Source organism: Mesoplodon densirostris, chromosome 5 (assembly GCF_025265405.1).
Source record: "Mesoplodon densirostris isolate mMesDen1 chromosome 5, mMesDen1 primary haplotype, whole genome shotgun sequence".
Classification (NCBI taxonomy): domain Eukaryota; kingdom Metazoa; phylum Chordata; class Mammalia; order Artiodactyla; family Ziphiidae; genus Mesoplodon; species Mesoplodon densirostris.
Window position 1 is genome coordinate 29,300,040 of NC_082665.1, and position 21,790 is coordinate 29,321,829.

A 21,790-nucleotide genomic window follows, 5' to 3' on the forward strand; every position below is an offset into this window, starting at 1 on the left:
TAGTCAATCTTATTTCATCTCTACCCATCTGACTCCCCACTCCCACTCCCCTCACTGAGTTTTATTTAAAGCATATCTCAGACAATTTCATGTTCAAATATATCATTAAGAAACAAGAATTGTTTTTTTAAACATAACCACAACACCACAGCTGTATTAGAACAAAATAAGAAAAATAACCTAATATCACCAAGTGTACAGTCAGTATTAAAATGTCTCTGATAGCCTCAAGTGCTTTTTAAACAGTAGTTAGTTTATTTGAATCATGATCCAAAGAAGATCCATGTGATGCATTTTGTCCATGTTTCTTAATTTATAGGTCTTTCCCCCCATTTATTTGCTGGAGAAACTGGATTATTCGTTCTGAGGAATTTTCCATATTTTTGAATTTTACTGATTGCATCCTTGTGTGTGTGTGTGTGAGTGTATATGTGTGTGTGTTTGTGTGTGTTTTAAACACGTGTTCTCTCTTCTGTTTCCTGTAAGTTTTTAGTTAGATGTCCAGGCTTGATAAGATTCAAGTTTGATTATCTATCTCTATATATTTTAAAAGTAGGTCATCAGTGACTGGATATTTCCTGTTGCATTACATTGGAAGCTCATATATCTGGTGGTCTCTATTTTTACAACTGTGAAGTTGCTTAGTGGGTTCAGATGGTATCAGACTGATCCATCCAGCACTAAGTTGCTCATCGGCCTTTCAATTAAAAACTTTAACAGCAACTGGTAATTATTGCCCCGATTTATTGTTTTATTAGGGATTGTACAATAGTTATATTCAATTTGCAATGTTCTTTCTGTATTTATTGAATAGAATTATTTGAAAAAGAACTTTCCCATATGAACTATTTGATTATCTTGAGATGCATTCATGTAGAAATGGCCCACTCTTTTTTTTTTTTTTTTTTTTTGCAGGGGTAGGGGTGGTGAGATTTATGAAAGTTAGTTTCTTCATATTGCACAGAAATTTCCAGGCAATATGTATTAACTGTACTTTGCCATCCAGAGTCAGGAAAATTCAGGCCCATATGTAGAACTTAGAATTTATTCCTGCTCTCCAAGACATTGCACACATGTCTAAGTGACCTAATTTCTGTTCACTTAAAATATAAATTATTAAATCTAGACTTAAATATTGGTTTCCTTTTTTTTCTAGGTCAATCCAGAGATCTATGTCTGAAAACAAAGTATTTGGTTAGTAATTCATAAGATTACTTATGCAAATGATATGTTCTCTTTCTCTAAGAGTGATTTTCTGCTGCTAATGCCATAAAGGAACAGAAAGTAATGGATGAAAGTCAAATTGATTTGTCTTTGAATTTTATAGAAGAAATTCAAAAAAAGAAATGTGGTTCCATTCTAATTTTAAATGGCTAAGACAAATAAACCATTGATTTATTCAGAATAATTTCCTTTTATATTAAAAAAATAATTCTTTTTGGCTTATTGGCTGACTATCTTCCAATTTCCCAACTTTAGCTTGGAAGGTCCATGGTCAAGATGATCTCTTAGATATCTTTTCATATCTAGGAATCTATGAATGAATAAAAAAGAAATAAAAAATGGTTGAATTATAAAAGACTTTCCACAGCATTTCAAGCACCAGAGCTTTTCTTCAGTTTCTGTGGTTACAGTACCCATAGTAATAATAGGGGCAATTGGCTTGATTTGTATTTTAATTTTAAAGTAAATATCTAATTATTTTTAGAAAGTTAATGGAAGATATCTCTCTTTCCTTTACAGAATATAGAAAAATAGAATGTTTTATACTAATTATAAAACATTTGTAGTGACAAAACAACTGGATTATTCAGTTAATAATTCATTTTTTATGCAGTTCATCAAACTTGTAGGTACCCTTTCTCCTTAGCAACACCTAGAAGTTGGATGCTTAAACCCCCTTTTTCCTCTTTTCAAAACCAGGTTCCTGGATAGGGTATGAAAAACACACTCAGGCCAAAGTGATGATCATCCATGGATGCATCTACCAAGGGCATCTGCATTTTAATTGGGTCTGATATTCTTCCAGTGGCAACATCTACAGGGGCTGAGTCCTATCTCATTAGTCAAGGCCCTGTGGGCAGTAGTTGCTAAATATTTTGAATACTAGCCCTGATTTGAATAGTGCATGATCTGAAATAAAAGGAAGTAGTCACTCTTTTATTTTCCATTTATATATGCCCTTCTCATAGCATATTCAGTTTGTGCACATAAGACTCTAGATGTGTCCATGCTAAAATAATTCTTGATGATCACCTTCCTTCTCTGTAGTCAAATATGAGAGCAAATACTGACTTTAAAAACAGCACAGCATGCTGAGTTTGTGTGATGCTTTTGTTGCATTATTTAAAATTTGCTTTGTCAATGGTGTGATACAGCATGTGGGATGCGTAGTCTTCAGTAAACAGATTAGAAGGGATTCCAGTTCTTTATTCTGGTGCAGTTCACTTCTTTAAAACATGTCTAGACCCTGCCCCGGGTGTTAGAAGGACAAGTCTGGGAAAATCATGGTTCTCCCAGTCAAGGATCTTAAGAGTTTCTTGAAACAACTCAATGTTCTTTCTACACGCTTACTTAATCATTTTGTTAAAAACAGTGAAGAATGTGGAGGGTGGAGCTACTTTAATTGATGTATAAAAAATAAATGGTTATTAATTCAAGAAAAATACTCCAAAGAATAATGTAATCAAAAGCTATCAAGAGGTATTTCAGTAGCAACCTTCTACCATCTATGCTTGAGTGCTTATGTAGTTTATGGAAATAAATGGGAGCCCACAGAACATCTGGGAGTGTCCGTCAGGGACCAGAACTTCCCAGAATGGACCACAATGCTTTCTTAACATATTACTTACCAAGTTACAACCGTGTGCTGAACTTGTTTTGATATCAAATTTCTTACACAGATGTTACCGTGAATTCTTCTAACCAATCTTCTGCTTTGCTTTAGAGGGAAAAACTGTGAATGACACAACTTGGCAGGAACCCAGCAAGCCTGAGAATGATTCCCACATCAGAAGACTCTGTCAGCTAAAAGGTAATTGCTAAATTTAGTTCAGCTGACTTTGCATTTTCCCAAAGCAGTTTAAAGGGCAGGTAAGAAAAATTTACATCTTTCTTCATTAAAATAAGCAGTGCAGTGTGGTCTGCTTAAAAAGGAAAAACTAATAGAATAGAATGTATATATTATTAATAGAATATATACGTGTGTGTGTGTGTGTGTGTAGATACACACAGACATTCAGAAAGGAAGTAGAATGTAATTAAGTTTCCTGTTGAAGCAAAGAATCAGTTGCAAAAATATTTGAAAGTCTTTAATGTCTAAAAGAATGCAAAAATATATTAACAGTTGTTATTTTTAGGTTTTCTTTAAGAATTTAAGAGAAATAAACTTGACTATTAATGCAAAATTATGTCATTTTATGATTAAAAATATCCCAAGAAAAGCAAATTAGCATTCAATTATAGGAAAATTCATTAATAATAAAAGACTTCATAACTAAAATTACTTAACTTTGGGAAGGTAATGAACAAAACAGAAAGTCCTAAGAGTTCAGAAAGATGAACAAGAACATAAAAAGTTGATCTGCTTGGTATTCTCCTTCCAATGTTGCTGGAAGAAGAAATAATTGTTTATATTAGTTATCGGTTATTTAAGAGTTTCTGATTTTTAATTTTAAAATATTTTTTAATATTTGGGGACAAAGGGAATTATAATGTATTTTTATAGTCAGGAATTTAATGGTTTGATTATACATTCTATTCAGATTTTGCCTTTTGAGCTCCATGAAGGAGCTCATAGATTTACAATGTAATTATTTATGAAAATAATCATTTTCCTTTGAAATATATCAATTTTATCCAAGATTGAATAATGTTTTGGTAAATAGTTTTAACTTAATTTTTAAATATTCACAGATTTCTCCATTATAAATAAATAAATAGGTGGAACATTTGGGGATTATTTTAGATATTTTCTTTTAATTATAGGAAATGTTTTATTAATATTGTGTTTTGATTGGATTCTGTCTTCACCTCATGAATGCTATCTGTATTCATTCACACCTCAGTTAGTTAACCAAACATTCATTCATCCATCCATTCATTCATCCACCTCTTTAATAAGCACGTGTTACTTTTAGATTATTGTACCTTAATCTGTGAATAAAGAAGGTATAACTATATTACAGATTATTTTAGTCATAAATTTTGCCATAAACCTCTTCAAGTATTCTATTTTCTTTAACATCCTTTTTGTAAAATGTTGTGGGTTTTGTTTTTGTTATAAATTTAGCAGTAATAGGTAAGTAATTCTATTATAGTTACACTGACAAAGCAGCAAAAACTCTTGGCCTGAGTTGAGGTGCTTCTGATTAGTGATCTTTTCATTGTCAGAGAACAAAAAAGAAAACCTTTAAAGAAGACTTTTCAGCTTTGATATTTCTCAGATTCTTAAGCACCCTTTTCAGTCTGTGTGTGTGTGTGTGTGTGTGTGTGTGCATGTGTGCCTAAGAAGTTCAGCTGACATTTCAGCAGTACCAGCTGAGTCACAGGACATTTCTTAGGGATCAATGCTGTGCTAGAAAGATTTGATGGCCTGAGACCAAGGCTGTCAGTTCCATTGTAAATTGAAGGGAGAAATTTAGTGGGAGAGGGAGAGCCACAAGTTGTGGACTTGAATTTTATGGGTGTAGTAGTTTTCTTTGGAAGGCTCAGAGTATTTCTAAGCAATCAGTGCCCTACAAATCAACCTATAATATTTCTTTCTCATTTTAAACACTACTATTTAGCTGTTAGTTGCATAATTACTTAAGAGTGGTTTACTGGGTCTGAGGATAGGCAGACTGTGAAGTTTACTGAGGTGAAGATAGGTAGGTGCATTGTTGTTATCATCCACAGCCCATGTTTTTATTGAACACTAATGATGAAATTGTAAAGACCATCTTTCAATAAAACAGAAGAAAACATATAGGGAAATGATAGGAGTGACATAAACTCCTAAAGAATCTATTACATACTTCAAGAACCAAAAAAAGTCCATTCCTCTCAATTTCAATATCAAAATGGTATTTCCACATGACACAAGTTATATTAACAGCAATTCAGTCCTAAGAGTATTGAGCCTGATGAAAGAAACTTCCACAGGCTATATTTAGCCAAGGATTTGTGCCTGGTATTTTAATCCATAAAGATATTCACATACCCCAATAACTTGATTGTGTTATGTTGCTTAAGACAAATTTTATCACAATAGTTGAGAGCCAGAAGCATTTTTAGTTTATGTAGTCTATTTCCTTCTTCTAAGAATACTTTCATCTAAATCTACATCTGTGATACTGAGACTACATCTGTAAAATACATGCAGCCTAAATTGAGTGCTCAGGACTTTACAACTGAAAGATTGGCATAATTTAGGTATCAAGGGAAATTAATCTATAATTCATGTTAATTGTTTTATTTTTAGCATTCTAAACAGGCAGAATATTCATAATATTCATTTTAGTAAATTAAAATAAATTTTAAAAATCTTTAAATTTGGGGCTTCCCTGGTGGCGCAGTGGTTGAGAGTCTGCCTGCCGATGCAGGGGACACGGGTTCGTGCCCCAGTCCGGGAAGATCCCACACGCCACGGAGCAGCTGGGCCCGTGAGCCATGGCTGCTGAGCCTGTGCGTCCGGAGCTTGTGCTCCGCAACGGGAGAGGCCACAACAGTGAGAGGCCCGCATACTGCAACAACAACAACAACAAAAAAAAAATCTTTAAATTTATTTTGGTCTTAGTTTTATGGGGGGGACAAAAGCCTGAAAAGAATAAACTTTGAAATCTATGAATTGGAATTTACCCAAGATCAAGTTATGATTTAAGTAAAGATATTTTCAAGAACAGGGTTTTCATTATTTTATACCAGAAAGTACAAAGAATAAAAACAAAGCAAAATTTAAAAAATGGTAAAGGAAACAAAACGCACTTGGAGATTTAGAGATTTTTTTCAAATGGTGTTACTGTGATAGACTATTCCATGAAACAGAAAATATGTGAAAGTAATTGGCTATGTTTGTAAAGGATGTAAGGGACTGGATACATTCAGGAAACATGGTTAGTGATGGAAGGAAAATTAACTCCACTCATGCTGCTGCAAAATTATTTTTAAAATAAATCCTCTTTACATATGATCTTGATGAGATTCACTATAAAAACCCCATAGGTAAAGATATTAGGACCTTCCAGTTTAACACTGGAGTTACCATTAGTTTGAAATATTCTTTCTTGAATTCTAGTCAATATCATTATTTGGCCAGCCTTTTCAGAGTAAGCATAAGCATATAAATATTTCAGTTTAGCTTCTCAAGATCTTATTAAGTCTTCTTCTTTACTGGCTTGATACCCTCATTTTCAAGATGGTAAATGTATAGAGTCACAGGTGTATTTACCATCCTGTTTAATTTTCAGGGACCACAATTTGATTGAGACATTATTTCCCAAGAGCATGTACTTTAACTCTGTTTAGACTGGACTACCTGAGGAATGACAGAGAGAAGTCTGATCTCACACCTGAATGTCTGCTTATGATGCGGGAATAAACTTCCTAAGCAAAGGCTGCTTGCCACAGCAGGCCTCTTTTATTTCTAAGGAAGCCTTTCTGAATTGAATGACAAGAACACTCTGAGTTCTAGTGTTTTATACAAATGAGTCTTGGTATCCCTTCAATTCTTTAGGAGAGTTCTTACTAGAATTATAGTTACCTGAGTATGGTCCGAAGTCTAATTTCCATTAGAATCACCTAGAAGCTGATTAGAGATATTGCTTTTTAAATCAAATCCCATTTTTTTTTCCTGCATCTGCATTTGAAGAGCGGTTGGAGTCTGAACATTTATGCTGGAAGATACATTCTTATGTACACTGTCTTTTGTGACCCGCTGATGTAGTTCATGCATGTACAGATAATCTATTGCTACAACAAACCACCCCAAAACATAATGACATAAAGCAAAATGTTATTCAGCTCATGGATTTTGCCAGTCAGAGATTTAGTCAGGGTAGTGCTTCACAACATCTGAGGCTTCCTCTAGGAAGACTTGAATGACTGAGGAAGACTTAAATGTCTGGTGGCTGGAGTCATCTAGAGGTTTCTTCACTTACATGTCTGGTACTTGTCTGGGATAACTTCAGGTTGGGCTCAGCTGGGACTGTCAACTGGAGAACAGATATGTGGCCTCTCCATGTAATTTGAGCTTTTCCCAGGCTAAAGGTTGGGTTTCAGGAGGGAAAGATATGAGAGGGAGCTTCACACATCACACAAGGAAGTGTCTTGAGAGTGAGTATCACAAGAGACCCAGGTAGAAGCTGCCAGCTTCCTCTGACCCAGACGTAGAGGTCACAAAACATCACTTCCACTGCATTCTCCTGTGACAAGCAAATCACTATGGCCAGTTCAATTCAATAGAAGGAGAATTAAACTCCATTTCTTGATGGAGGAGTGCTAAGGTCACATTGCAGAAGAACATGTGCTATGGGAGATATTGTTGTGGCTGTCTTTGGAAAATATAACCTGCATATTGCCTAATTCAACTATTGCCTTTGTTGCTGCTTCAGACCAAATTGCTCCTATCTTTATAAATGTTTTTGGCAGGGTAACATTGGGGAGATTAGAAATAAATGAAATGTATAAGATTACAAGACAGAGAGTTAATCTTCATAAAATGCCATTTTCCTGGTGTCCCTTTCTTTGTCCAAAACCCTCATAAATCTCCCATTTTTTTAAGCAGAGGCCACAAATGGGTAGTTTTAGAAATAAATTTATTTTGAGAAAAAGCTTGTTTAGGCCATACAGTCTTTTAAAAATCAAGAAATTTTACCTTAAAATTCATATATTTATACTCTACTGAGGAACATGAGGGACATTGCCAATCCTGGGTCCAAAGTCTGAGGTGATTTCTGTTGAGAGAGCTGAGAACAATGGCAGCCCATTAGCAATGGCAGACCTTCACCTCACCACAGATCTCCCAATGTCTCCTTGACAAAATTCACTTCATTGAGTTAAATTACCTATTTGCCTTCTGTAGATGTTTATATTTGCAGCATTGGTCTCGTGGGTTATGTCCACATTCCTCCACCTGGCACTCAAGGTCCATTGACATTTGGCCTTACTCACCCACCCAGGCTCACCTCCTCTTGTGCAGTATCCAGAACTGCCTCTGAGGTGACCAATCTCAATCTCTACATTTAATTGAACATGTTCCACTTATTCCACACTATAGGCTAGTGTTCACAACATTGTTGCTGTATCTGTAACTTTTCCTTTTCTTCTGCCTTTCCAAACAATCTCCATTCTTCAAGCTTCCACTGAGGCCTTGCATCTTCTGGGAGTACTCTGGGTCCTAGTGCTCTCTTCCCACCGTGGTGTATGAATCACTCATTTTACTGACTTGCACTGTTATGTAAGTGATATAAATGCATTGTGCACATCCCTCACTCTGTGGCTTCCAGATTCGAGAGTACAGGAGTCTACTTCACTGGTGTTTTCCTGAGCCCCAAAGAGTAATTATAGAGGGAACTCTCCAAAATTCAGGTTCGGAGGATTAAAAAAAAAGAAAAGAGATGAAAAGGAATATAGGAACAGAGGAAAGAATTTTTCTAAGTACAGAAACTAAAAAAAAAAAAAAAAAAATGGTGTAAAAACTCTGTTTCTATCATTCTGACTGTGTGATGGTAGATCTTTCTTCAAAGAGCCAGATCACAAAACCAGCTCAATTTAAAATTTCAGTATTTTCTGGAGCCCTGTAGTGTGGTGACTCTGATGTGAAATATTAACTAGGTGGTGTAAATAATTCTGAGACTGAGCTGTGAATTTAATATATCTTTTAACCATAGCTATAATGGGGATTGGGGGATAAACCTACTCCTATGTTTCACTGTGCATGGAAGGTAGGCCTTGCCTCTTCCTTCCTCACCCTCAGAATACAAGAATGAGGAATAGTGGAAACTTGAAGTAGTAGTAGTGACTGGAAGTAAAAGGGAGTGAAGGTGAAAGAAAAAGTCATTGGCCTGGAGGCCAGGTGATTTCTGTGTGTCTCAGTATCCTCATCTGTGAACTACGGGGCTTGGATTAAGTGATCCATGAAGTTCTGTCTTCTTTTAGCACACTGTGGATGTCAGATTTATATAAATGGAGCCCCTTTCACAGGGCCTGAAAGGGAAATGCTGCTATCTTTTGAAAAGGTTTCATTTAGCTGCAAGCAAATGGATGACACACTCCAAAGCTTTTACCAAAGCAGGCAGAGAACAATTTCAACATAAATAATTCATGTTGAGAAGACATAAGCTAATGAAGCTCAAAATGCCAGGGATGGAAAGCTCAGTTTAACAGAAACAAGTGAGGTGATAACATTACCTCATAGCATTTTGGAGTTAAAAGTGGTTTAGTAGCTCACATGCTACTCTTTTATAAGTGGGAAGGAAACTGAGTCCCAGAAAAGTTCCATGGCTTGCTCAAGGACACAGCTGGTCAGAGGCATTCTTTTTTTTTTTTTTTTTTTTGTTAAATTTCTATTTTACTTTGATTGGTTTCTTATACGAACAGTGTATCTTTAAGAAAGTAAACATTCATGGTCTAGTCAATATAATGTCTTAATAGACTAAAGAAAAATATTTAGGTATTCAATTGCACTTAAACTTCTTAAATCTTGTCATTTCTGATAATCTCTGTGTAATGCTTACCTCTTTTCATAGATCTAAATGAAGATAATTTTCTTTTGAGTAATAATAGACATACTCTTCAAGGAAAAAAACTACAAGGCATTTCTTATCAGGTAATGTAAATAATCAACATTTACATGGTGTTTTGTGAAAATCATCTTGTTATTGATGTGTACGTAGTGTACAATACTTAGCCTTGTAGCTATTTTGTATTTAGTTACTGCAGGCTGTTTTGTAATTCATATGCTTATGTCTCTGTAAATTGGAATACAAATGAAAAAAATTAAATGATGATGAGTTAATAAACCATTCTGATTATACAAAACATCATGCTCTATAGCCTTTTGATAAGTAACTCTGAACTTGGTAAATTAATATACTGGGATTTTCTCTGAAAAGACCTGTGCTAAGTGTTTAGAATTATCTGGCAATCTTCAGCGAGGGGCATGTCCCTCATGTTTTATGCTTGATATAAAAACATATACTGTGATTTCTGACATATCCCTTTAAAACTTGCATTAATTAGCCCAGGAGTTCAAGCAATTAAGAGTGTCTGAACCTTGGGCCTCCCTAATAAAAACATAGCATTAATTAACAGCAAAAAATTGCCATTCACCCTGTAACAAAAAATCATATATGAGTCAATAGGGCCAACTCAGTCATCATACTGATTTTTGATATTTTTCTGACAGCCATAGGGTTGTCTTTCATCATTCTGATGGTTTTATTAGAAAATTTAGAACTGACCTTCCTCAGCACAGTAGATTGATCAATAGGCAGATGGTATGTAGCATATGAATTATGAGGGGTTGATCTGGTGAGGAAAGGGAACTCAAATTCCTAAATCCAGCATGATTTCTGAGGCTGTTGGAGGTCCTCTGATGAATTAGACAGTAGACCATAACTTTTGATCAAGCACAGTTTCTGCTGGCTGCTCTGATGCCGCCGGAGTTATGGAGCTATGCTCCCGAGAGGGCTGCTGCACCAGCTTCCACTTTGCCGGGAAGTCTGTCAAACAGTGGGTTCTCCTGCAGTGCACGGTTGAGAGCTCTGAAAACAGACAGAGCTCTGCTGGAGTCTTAGTTTGGCCCTCGTAGCTATATGACCTTGGGCAATTTACTTAATCTCTCGATGCCTCAGTTTTCATCATCTGTAAAATCAATCTATAAAGAACCTATATCTCATGGCTGTCATGAGGATTAAGTGAAATACTTCATTAATGCACTTAGCCTCATGGCTGGCCTTTAAGAGATGTTTTTAAAATGTAGTTGTTGTTATAGAGCCTCCTCTCTTCTCTTTCCCCTTCCTTCTCCTCTTACTCTTTGCAAGAATTTAATGACCCTTTCACGAGCACAGCTGGCAGATTATCTCTGAAACATGCAGTCTCATCCTCCCAAATTTAGATGAGCTTAAGTGAAACACTGTCTGATAGCAAGGAAAAAATAACAACTGATTTATAGTAAGAGCTCCCCTGACATGTTTTGTGCCCAGAGGAATTCTTCTTTAGGTCTTTAGTAGAAAAATAGAACTATCTCTTAGAAATAAGAAAATGATGTAGAACATTCTTAGACTAAAGGGTTAAAGGTAAATCTTTAACACCAAACTTTCTGTACATTTTAATTGGCTAAGAAATGATTCTTCTAGAATGATAAACATTCAAATGTACTATGTAGTTTATCACTAAAGATTAGTTGAGGGAATTCATACCCAGTGACAGACAGGCAGGAGCTATCTAATCTAGAAATCTTCATTTGAGAGTTGGGAGGTGGTCTTATCTATCTTTAATATTCCTCTTCTTATTCATAGTAGGCATTCAATTGAGCTTAGTTAATTAAGAAACACTTTTTCTGTATGACAGAATACTTCAGTGTAACAGAGTATTATTAAATATTAAGCAGCTCTATGAAAATTATTAATATATTAACTCCTTGTGACTGAGGAAAAGAAAAGTAGAAGCAGTTTATCCTTTGAAAGATGAAGGAGAGAGGGAACCATTCTGTGGTGTGAAGGGGAAACTGGCCTTTTGGTGGAATCCATAAGAATGGACTTTGCAACAGACTGTAGCCTCTCCTCATGTGAGCAAATGACTTACCAGAGCATTGTTTCTCCAAGTGTGGCCTGGGGACCATCTATATCAGAATGACTTAGGGTATTTGTTAAAAATGCAGATTTCTGGGCCACACACTGGTCCAACTGAATTATCATGTCTGAGGTCCAGGAATCAGTATTTTTATGTGAGTTTTCAGAGGAGGCTCAGTACATGAACCATGAGACCCTGGGAACCAGGTAGTTGATGAGAACTTGTCTGCAGACTTGATGTCCCACGTATTTTCACTTTACAAGCCCCAACTTGGTTCAGGTCTGGTCTGGGAAGACAACAGCCTCCTGGAAAAACCAAAGTTGAGAGTTGTTCCATATTACAAGAATGATATGCATTCATTACAGAACTTTTTAGAACTATATAAAAGTAGAAAGGATCAAAATACGGAATAATAACTTAAAAGGGTGAATATTTTCATATCACTGGTGATTTTACTGAATATCATTGACATGGGATAAAGTTCATAAGATGTAAAACATATTATAGTTATTATTACCCTAGAACCATGCCTACAAAATATATTTTGGACAATACAAACATTCAGAATAAAAGATTTAAACATGAATTGAATTTCCAGCCAGAAAACACTCAACCAGACATGTTTCTTTCATGTTCTCAAACTGAGAAGAAGATCTCAGATGTAAAAGAAAGTACAAGGAACCAAGTGGCCGGAGTGGGGGAAGATATTTATGGAATGCTTTCTCCGATACTGACTTTACTCCGTGAATATTTTTGTCTACTTGGCCTGGGATTAGTCTGTTGGAGGACCAGGCTTGCAGGAGAAGTGCTCAAGGGGAGAGTTTGAAGCAAAGCCAGCTGCCTGGTACTGTGATCATTATAACGGCCATAAAGAACATCTTGGGGCAACTTGACTCCCAGCCTTGATTTTTGTATCCTTGTTCTTGTTTGTTCTTTTCCGGCAGCATTCAGTTGATGGCTCAAACCTTTTGTAGCATATTGAAAAGGGTATAAAATATGCAGTAATACGGACTTTGGGCTAATATATTTTCAAAAATGTTTCATGCCTCATTTCTCATGTAAATTCTTTGGTTGCATTCAGCCTTCAGAGCACCATTCATATTCATGATATAGAAGAGAGATAACAGTTATTACTTTCAGTGCTAGTGGTATTCAGCACTGTCAAGTACCCCCAGCCAGGAATGCACCAAAACATTTTCTCCTTGAGCAACTTCCATGGGAAAAGTGTTGCTGAATGAATGAATTTTTTAAATATTAAAGTAAATATTTATAAACAATATATTTATAAAATATATAAATATATTTGCATCTTTTATTATATATTTACATATAAATATATAATAAAAATATATTTTATTATATATATTTACATGTAAATATATGTTTATATTTTTATAAAAATATATATATATTCCCCAAAACCTTAGGTTCCCTAAGGTTAGAGTGTTAGATCACTCCATACGCTTTTAATCAATTTCTTTCTTGATGTTCTTTTCTATGGCAACTGTAAGGATAAGTATTTGAATTGTCAGCCACCCCTGTAGTTAAGGGTGGTCATAAAACCCAATTCTGGCCAATGAGATGTAGTCAAAAATGCCTGGGGAGGGCTTTCTTCTTTGAAAAAAAAATAAAGCAAACCTTCATGAGGAGAAAGCTTTATCCTTTGTCCTTCTCCCTCCCTGGAGCTGGAACTTGATATCTGGTATGTTAGCAGCTATCTTGCCACCCTCAGGGCGACAGGCACATGTTAAGGATGGTGAAGCAGGCAAGTGCGTGGAGCTTTATTCATCATTGACATTCTTGAGTAACTGCATCAGCATTGGACCACCTATGCCTGGACTTCTTATTGTGTGGAAATATAGGCCCCATACTTGTTTAAGCCACTACTGTTAGGTTTTCTGTTCCTCAAAGCTGAATGTATTCCTAACTGATATACTTTATTTTCAAAACGGTTACTTCTGCTAATATGGAATCCTAATTGGTTTAAGATATTAGACCCAAACTGTGCTCACAGAGTTGGATGATGTCTAGAATCAGCTCTGACTGTACAATCTAGACTAGCCTCCTTCAATTCTCAAGCAGTGTAATCAACATCTAGAATTGGGAGTTAGTCATTTAGTCTGTAAGATGAAAATTAGATCAATAACAAAAAATCTATGGACTACATACAGTTCATTGGTTATATATATACTTAAAACTGTATCCAATACAGCACAGCATTGTTGGGAAAAGTGTATGTATTAGATCAAAGCAGAATTGCTTTTTGGTGAGCTTAACTGAGGTCATGACACCAAGTGACTGGGGAAGAGCTTTAAGGTTATGCTGTGATGCTGTGATCCTCTTGTTAACAAGCAGCAGGTTGTTAACAAGAGGTGCTAATGGTCCCTCATTAGGTTTCATCAGACAACTTTTCTGTGGTTCTAAGCAAAGTTGTGAACAAACCATAAGGCAGGAAAAAAAAAAGAGGCCAAAATGACAGATTATTTAAATAGCTCCTGAAAGTGTCAACTAAAAAATAGTCTTTATGTGTGATGTGATCACTTAAGGATGAACTAATGATGTTGTGCATTGTTCTTATTTTCAAGTACTTTCTTCTCCATTATATAACTTTAGCTACTATATTATCTGTTGCTACATAACAAATTACCCCAAATTTAAGGGCTTAAAACAACAAACGTTTATTATGCCACAGTTTCTGTGAGTTAGGAGTTTGGCAGTGGTAAAGCTGGGTGATTCTAGTTCAGGGTCTCTCATGAAGTTGTAATTAAAATGGCATCTGAAGGCTGCCTAAGCTGAAAGAACTGCTTCCAAACTCCCTCTCGTGGCCGCAGCCAGGAGGCTTCAGCTCCTTGTGGGAGGAGCTGTTTGGAGGCATCAGTCTCTCACCATGTTGGACTTCGCATGGGGCTGCTTGAGTGTCCTCGCAGCATGGAATTTGGCTTCTCCCAGAGTGAGTTGTCCAAGACACAGAGTAAGAAGGAAACCAAAATGCCTTCTAAGATCTAGTCTCAGAAGTCATATACCATCACTTCCAGCTTATTTTATTTGTTAAAGGCAAGTTATTAAATCCAGCTCATACTAAGGGGAGGGGCCTTATGACCCATCTTTTGAAGAGAGTAGTATAAAACAATTTGTGGGTATATTTTAAAACCACCAGAGCTACCTAATAATATTTTGAGGCTACAGGTGGAGGATTCCTGCATCCCAAGACCAAGATTATAACTCATTTCACAAACAGAGAGAAGTAGAACTCTATTTGGTAGCTAGAATAGAATGTAACCTCTTTTTTTTTTTTAACTATAAGACTTTAAAGAGTGGCTTTAATTGGTATTAAAAAAAACATTGAATGTTATGTAATGTACATTTTTGTCTCTGGTGAAATGAAGTTAAAATCAGACTAGATCTTATTTCAGTATCCAAAGTTATACTCTATCTATCTATCTATCTATATTCCCTTTTAAAGCAAGGAAAAGAGCTTAAGCAACCTTCATTTTAACTTTTAGTTTATTCATAGAAAAGAAAATGGCTCGTAGTAACAAATGAATTTTATGAATGAGCTGTATTATCTAGCCAAGTTCTAATTCTAAATATCTGTGGGCATTTTCACCTCTTGATCATCTTAAAAGTTTGATAGGAATTATTTGGGTATTTCTCAGTATTATCCTCATTTTTTAAAAATTAATTAATTTATTTATTTTTGGCTGCATTGAGTCTTCGTTGCTACATGCAGCTTTCTCTAGTTGCAGTGAATGGGAGCTACTCTTCATTGCGGTGCCTGGGCATCTCATTATGGCATCTCATTCTCTTATTGTGGAGCACTGCCTCTAGGCACGAGGGCTTCAGGAGTTGTGGCTCACGGGCTCTAGAGCACAGGCTTAGTAGTTGTGGTGCATGGGCTCAGCCGCACTATGCATGTGGGATCTTCCCGGACCAGGGCTCGAACCCGTGTCACCTGCATTGGCAGGCAGATTCCTAACCACTGCGCCACCAGGGAAGTTCCAGTATTATTCTGATTTTTAAAAGAATTATATAATTTAAAAAATGACTAGCAAACATATTCTGGTAACTTAAACTGTGCCAAACTAGTTGATATCTTTAAAAGGGAGCACAAGCCTGAAAATGTGGGCCTAATTCTTTAAAAATCCACATGCTACACTCAATGGCAAAATGAAATCCAATCACTCAGTACTAGTTTCCATCACTTCAGCTACTCTGTCAGTTTCTACATTTTGCCTCTTGGTTTTGGTCTAGAACTTGTGGGACTTCTGCCTAGCTTTGGTTACTATAAAGTAACCAAACTTGCTTTACCTTTATATGAGTCATAACTCTTGACTTTGGACTTGTTTAAACTCTCTGTGCCTCAATTTCATTATGTGTAAAATAATGTTAAGAAAAACTTCTTATGATTGTTATAAATATTAAACAAAACAGCATATGTATACTACCCCTAGAAGATATTCAATGAACATTTATGTCCTTTCCCTAAACTCTTCTTAATCCCATTGTAAGACTTCCCCTCAGAATAAAAGTTGAAATTCGTGTCTGTTTTCTATTATAAACTCCATTTAGTGCCAGTTTTCTTCAGGCTTGTGGTGCCCTGGGTAGAAACTGTGTTTAATGCCAGGTACTTGGATTTTTCAAAAGAGTAGAAGTTGACAGTAAGGACGTTACATTGACAGGAACCAGACATAATAAAAATATCCTGTGCTATTGTTGCAGGAAGGGGGACCTCTTCCAGAGCCCAAGGGTGGCTCTTGTCTAACACTCAGAAATGAATTGCCCGAGGAGACACACGTGCTGACAAAACAAGAGACTTTATTGGGAAGGGGCGCCCGGGCAGAGAACAGCAGGGTAAGGAACCCAGGAGAACTCTCTACCACGTGGCTTGCAGTCTCGGGTTTTATGGTAATTGGGTTAGTTTCCAGGTTGTCTCTGGCCAATCACTCTGACCCAAGGTCCTTCCTGGTGGCGTGAGCATCACTCAACCAAGATGGATTCCAGTGATACGGATTCTGGGAAGTTGGTAGGACATATGGACTAGAGTCTCCTCTCTCCTTTTGACCTTTCCCAAATTCGTCCCATTGATGGTAGCTTGTTAGTTCCACATTCCTTACTAGGACCTCCTGTTGTAAGATAACACATGCAAGTGGTTACTATGGTGCCTGGCCAGGGCAGGTGGTTTCAGTCCCCTAACACTATGACACCAGATATGACCCAACTCCAAAAGTATATTTAGTTTGAGTTTAAACTCCATCAGAGTTTCAAGAGGGATACTCATTATCTACCCAATGATGGAGGACATTAAGGGAAGAAGGAATAGACGGCTTCATAAACCACTTTTCTGACCCTAACTTTCTTTCTACCAAACTTCTTCTGGGCTTTGGACCATGTGTTGGGACTTGAGTAAGTGAGGGATGGGGAGTGAATTCACTATACATATAATGTATATATACTATATGTACATACATGCACATACGTATTCATCTTTGTATACATGTATGTAAAGATCAAGTTACCGATGAAACATTAATCACTGTACTTTGATAATGTGATAATTTTGGTTGAGGAAATGAATCCTTTCCCCGTTATTCTGGTATCTTCGTACAGTTTTGCTTTTGTTTGTTTTAAAGAATGTCAACATCAATCTTGTTTTCTTTTTTTAATATTAAAAAGGGTGACACTTGAATGTTGAGGTGCTTCTCACTCTCAAAGACATATTAAGCTTACTGTATCCTATTTAAGTGGTTTCTCCATCTCTTTCCCAATAATTTTAATGCCATGAGCATTGTTTTCTATAGTTCTTTGTTACATTTGTTTTCAGCTGCCACATGGAAGTGTTTTTAGAGAACATAAAAAGATTTGTCCTTATTGAGAAAGTTCCTGACCCAAGAGAAGAATTTCCTTCAAAGAAGGATGAGTTTTTAATGTAAAATAATTTTCCCTAAAATTTAGCAATTTCTCCTGAGTCATGGAAAATTTTTTAGTGTTATAAAGTGTATCACCTTTGTGTGACAACTCTCTCTTATGACATTGAAATCCTCACATCACGTCAACCACCTTCCTTTCCTTGTTGAGCTATTGCTAAACAGAGGTTCAGGAAAAGGACATGTTTTAGCAGTATGGAAAAATTTTAAGTATGGAAAAATTTCCAGGACACTCATGTACAGCAGCAAGTCTTCTAGTATTATGGGCTTGAATAGACTGTAAATCCTCTTTGCAGTTCTTTTTCCAGATTGGCTTTTGCGAACACTATAAGCTAAATTATACAACTTTATTTGATTATTATTTCCCAAGATGTAATATAAATTTGCAGAGTCTGTGGCAAATAACCATCTATAACAAATCATTTTCTTTATGTAGGTACAAATATAATAGTTTCAAGATATCTCCATTTACGGCCTGCTCTTCCCAAAGATAATTAACATGTTAACATCTAAGTTTCTATAGTTTTCTTCTCAACAGTACTTTTTTGTCAAAGGAATGATAGCTATGCTAGGTAGAAAGAGGTGATGGAAAGGTACTATTTAAATATTACTTCTATTCCCTGAAAAATTACTGTACCCTACCTTTGCTAGTTTCCATGCCTTCTGAGTTTTTAATGACTAGTTAAAATATCAAAGAGCTGTGGGGAAAAAAACAACTGAATCTCAATGAATACTAGAAGGACTTCCCCGATGAAAATAAGGCTATGCGTTTGGGAAGACTAAGAGATAACTTAATTAGAACAGAATCAAAAGCACTGGATCGAAGGACCTGGAGCTACCACTGACTGTGTTCTTAGGCTATGAAATTCATAGTTCTGTGCCTCTTTTCTCACCGTTAAGGTGTTGGACTAGATGAATACAAAGGCTTTTTCAAATGTTAATAATCTGTGATTAATAGTAGCTGATTCCCACTTTTTCTTTGATACTCTTCTGAGGTCCAAGAGTTTATATAAGGTAGCAAAAGGGATACATATATAATGTAATGTCCCTAAACTTATTTGAGCAGCAACGCATTCCTATGATCCAACTCCTCATTTTGGAGACACATAGGGAAGTGAAAGTGGCTTGCTCAAGTGCACATGGCTAGTCACAAAGCAGAGCATCACAACAGAGCACTTATCTGCAGTCCAAGACTGGTTCTATTAAACCAGGTTTTCCTGACACTTTTCATTTATTTATTGTATATGTTAAATTATAACTCCTAGATATAAGGGTTGTATTTTTTCTATGTAATTTACTATACCCATAGCCCCTTATATTGCTAGGAATCCAACAGGTGCTTAATAAAAATTAATTAATTTGTATACTGGCTCTTAAATTTCTATCATTCACATTTTTGGGTCAGCTAGAGACTGTACCCCACCCCCCAAAAGAAATGTGCTTATGAACTGTTCCAGAAACTTCTTCAAAATTTCAAAGCAGAGGATATTACGTGGACGTAGGAAAGATATTGCTTCTGCAGCCTTTCCCCTTAAACCAACACAACCTCATTTACATCTCTGACTTGTGTAATCCTGGCAGCTTCCAGCTGGCTTGGCAGCGTCTCCACGTTAAAAGATAGACCGCAACCTACAGGTCAATGAGCAAAGAGCAGTCTTGGCTACTCATACAGAAATGGGGAGAGATGGCTGTGAACTTGTATCTTCCTTGCATCTTGGAAAATAGAGCCTAGGTGACACATTATTCCAAGGCCAGAATTATGCACCCCAAAATCTGCATGAGAGGGAGGAGAAGGAGCCAGAAATCTGTGTTAGAACTTGAGTGGGTGATTTGTATTTATATAGTGGGATAAGCCTGTTACATAAAGGGCTTTATTAGACATGCTAAATTACATTGCTTAGCTGTTCGAATGCCTGCTAATCCTCTAGACAAATGCATTTCCTTTCCCCACCTTACTTGGTTCAGTCTTTCCTGTGAATAACCATCACATTTTATTTGTATTTCTCGTATGACACACATTCACCTTTTCCTCCAGATGTATTTTTCACCAACTGTTCAGTTCCCATATATTTATTGAGCATGTTAGAGACCAGGGTTGAGATGTGCAAAACAGCTATGGAACCCTAAAGAGCTCACCTTTCAGTGGAGGGGATGGACACAGAAACTTAGGTGACTGTTTTTTAAAATCACTCATATTAAGCAATGAGCATCACAAGGCAGACAAAATGTCTTATTCTCTTTTGCATCTCCCAGAGGTTAGGTGCTCAGTAAATATGCATTGAATGAATAAGTAAATATCTTATAAGGCTTCTAGGAGAATATATTCTATTTCATTAATTAGTGTATGCACCTGCCTATTCATTCAATGACTTTTTTTTTTATTGTGCCCAATCCTCGTTTAAGTGCTGATACAGTCTTCATTTCATTATTTCAAAATAATACATTTTGTAATTATACTTATGTAAGTACATATAACATCAACATGGCAATTTTTCCACCAGTTATTTCTTCAATCAATATTTCTTTTGTGTAAATGAATTATTTTCAAATTGTCTTTTTAGCTAGTTGTAGTTCCAAAGAAAGCAGTAAAATAAGCCTCTGAGATGGAACTTGTTTGCATTGATTGATTCTAGTTCATAATCCTCTTGGTTTTATTACTGTCCATTGAGTTACTAAATGTTAATTGATCATTGTGACCTTACAAATTATCTTTTTAGAGTATGTTTTAGGTCATAAGTAGAGAGTAATCACTTTCACGTAAAAGAGAATGGAGATACAGTTTTGGCGGAAATAGATTTGATTAAAACAAACCTATATTCTTAATACATCTTTTAAATTATAGAATTTCTCCCAATTATAGAAGTAATATGTCTTCATTGTAGAAAACTTGAAAAATGCTGAGTAGATAAAGAAGAAAGAAGGTACTTAGAGGGGTGTTTATACAAATTTGCATTCTGATTTTCCACTTAACAGTGTATTGTGTGCATTAAAAAAATCATTTCTAAAGCCCTAAGAATTGGCAAAATTTGAGTAAATAAGTGAAGAGTCAAAAGACTACAAGGTTCAGAGAAATTGTCAATGCAAAATACATGAAACTACTTGAAGTTTCACTTCAGGGTGTTCATTACAGCTTCCTTTTAAAATAAACCAAGATAATAACTTTTTAAAAACCTCTATTTCCTCTGTTGAAGAAATTATGTGATATAGATGTCAGGTGATCTGTTTTTTTCTATTTGAATACTTGCTAAAGAGATCACTAGAGAGGAAAATTTTTCTAAATCAGAAATTAAGAACAAAAAAAGAACAAAGGGAAAATATTTTACTTCATTCAAGGTCTATCATGTTACTTTCCAACTTCCTTTTCATTAATAGCGTAAAGAAATCACAGTTCATACAGTTAGATGATTTACATTTACTTAGTCTCCATAAGCCTCAGTTTCTCCTGTGTAAAAAGAAGGGGATAAAAGTAGAAGAGATTTAAATTCCCTGGTAGTAAAATACATATATGAAAGAGAACACATGTATAAATATATGTGATATTAAATATTCATATGTATTATATACAAAGACATATATAAGAGTATATATTATATATTATATATATATATTAAGGTAGGCCTATAAATCTATATACCTGATACTTATCCTCTATATTGGAGAACCATATTTAACTTATAAATCAAAACCCTGAGTTTGGTTGGTCTTAATTTGACCAATACCAGATAACTAGTAACTAGATAATTAGTTGGTTCCTAAAAATCTTGTGAGAAAGAATATTGGATTAAAAGTCAGAACACTTGGGCTTCCCTGGTGGCGCAGTGGTTGAGAGTCCGCCTGCCGATGCAGGGGACACGGGTTCGTGCCCCGGTCCGGGAAGATCCCACATGCCACACAGCGGCTGGGCCCGTGAGCCATGGCTGCTGAGCCTGCGCGTCCAGAGCCTGTGCTCCGTAACGGGAGAGGCCACAACAGTGAGAGGCCCGTGTACCGCAAAAAAAAAAAAAAAAAAGTCAGAATACTTGATTCTCATCCTAGCTCTGTTATTAATGAATTATCTTTCCCTGGATAAGCCACTTATCTTCTCTGGGTTTTCT

The 21,790-nt window shown here is 36.0% G+C and overlaps 1 protein-coding gene across 1 annotated transcript in view; it reads left to right on the plus strand.

The window, feature by feature from the left end:
• SAMSN1 (SAM domain, SH3 domain and nuclear localization signals 1) overlaps nt 1-21,790 on the plus strand; it is a 144,609-nt gene that overhangs the window by 23,392 nt on the left and 99,427 nt on the right. The window contains exons 4-6 of the mRNA XM_060099793.1: nt 1,157-1,194; nt 2,948-3,034; nt 9,726-9,805. Coding sequence (XP_059955776.1) covers nt 1,157-1,194; nt 2,948-3,034; nt 9,726-9,805 — 205 coding nt within the window. The remainder of the gene's footprint in view (nt 1-1,156; nt 1,195-2,947; nt 3,035-9,725; nt 9,806-21,790) is intronic.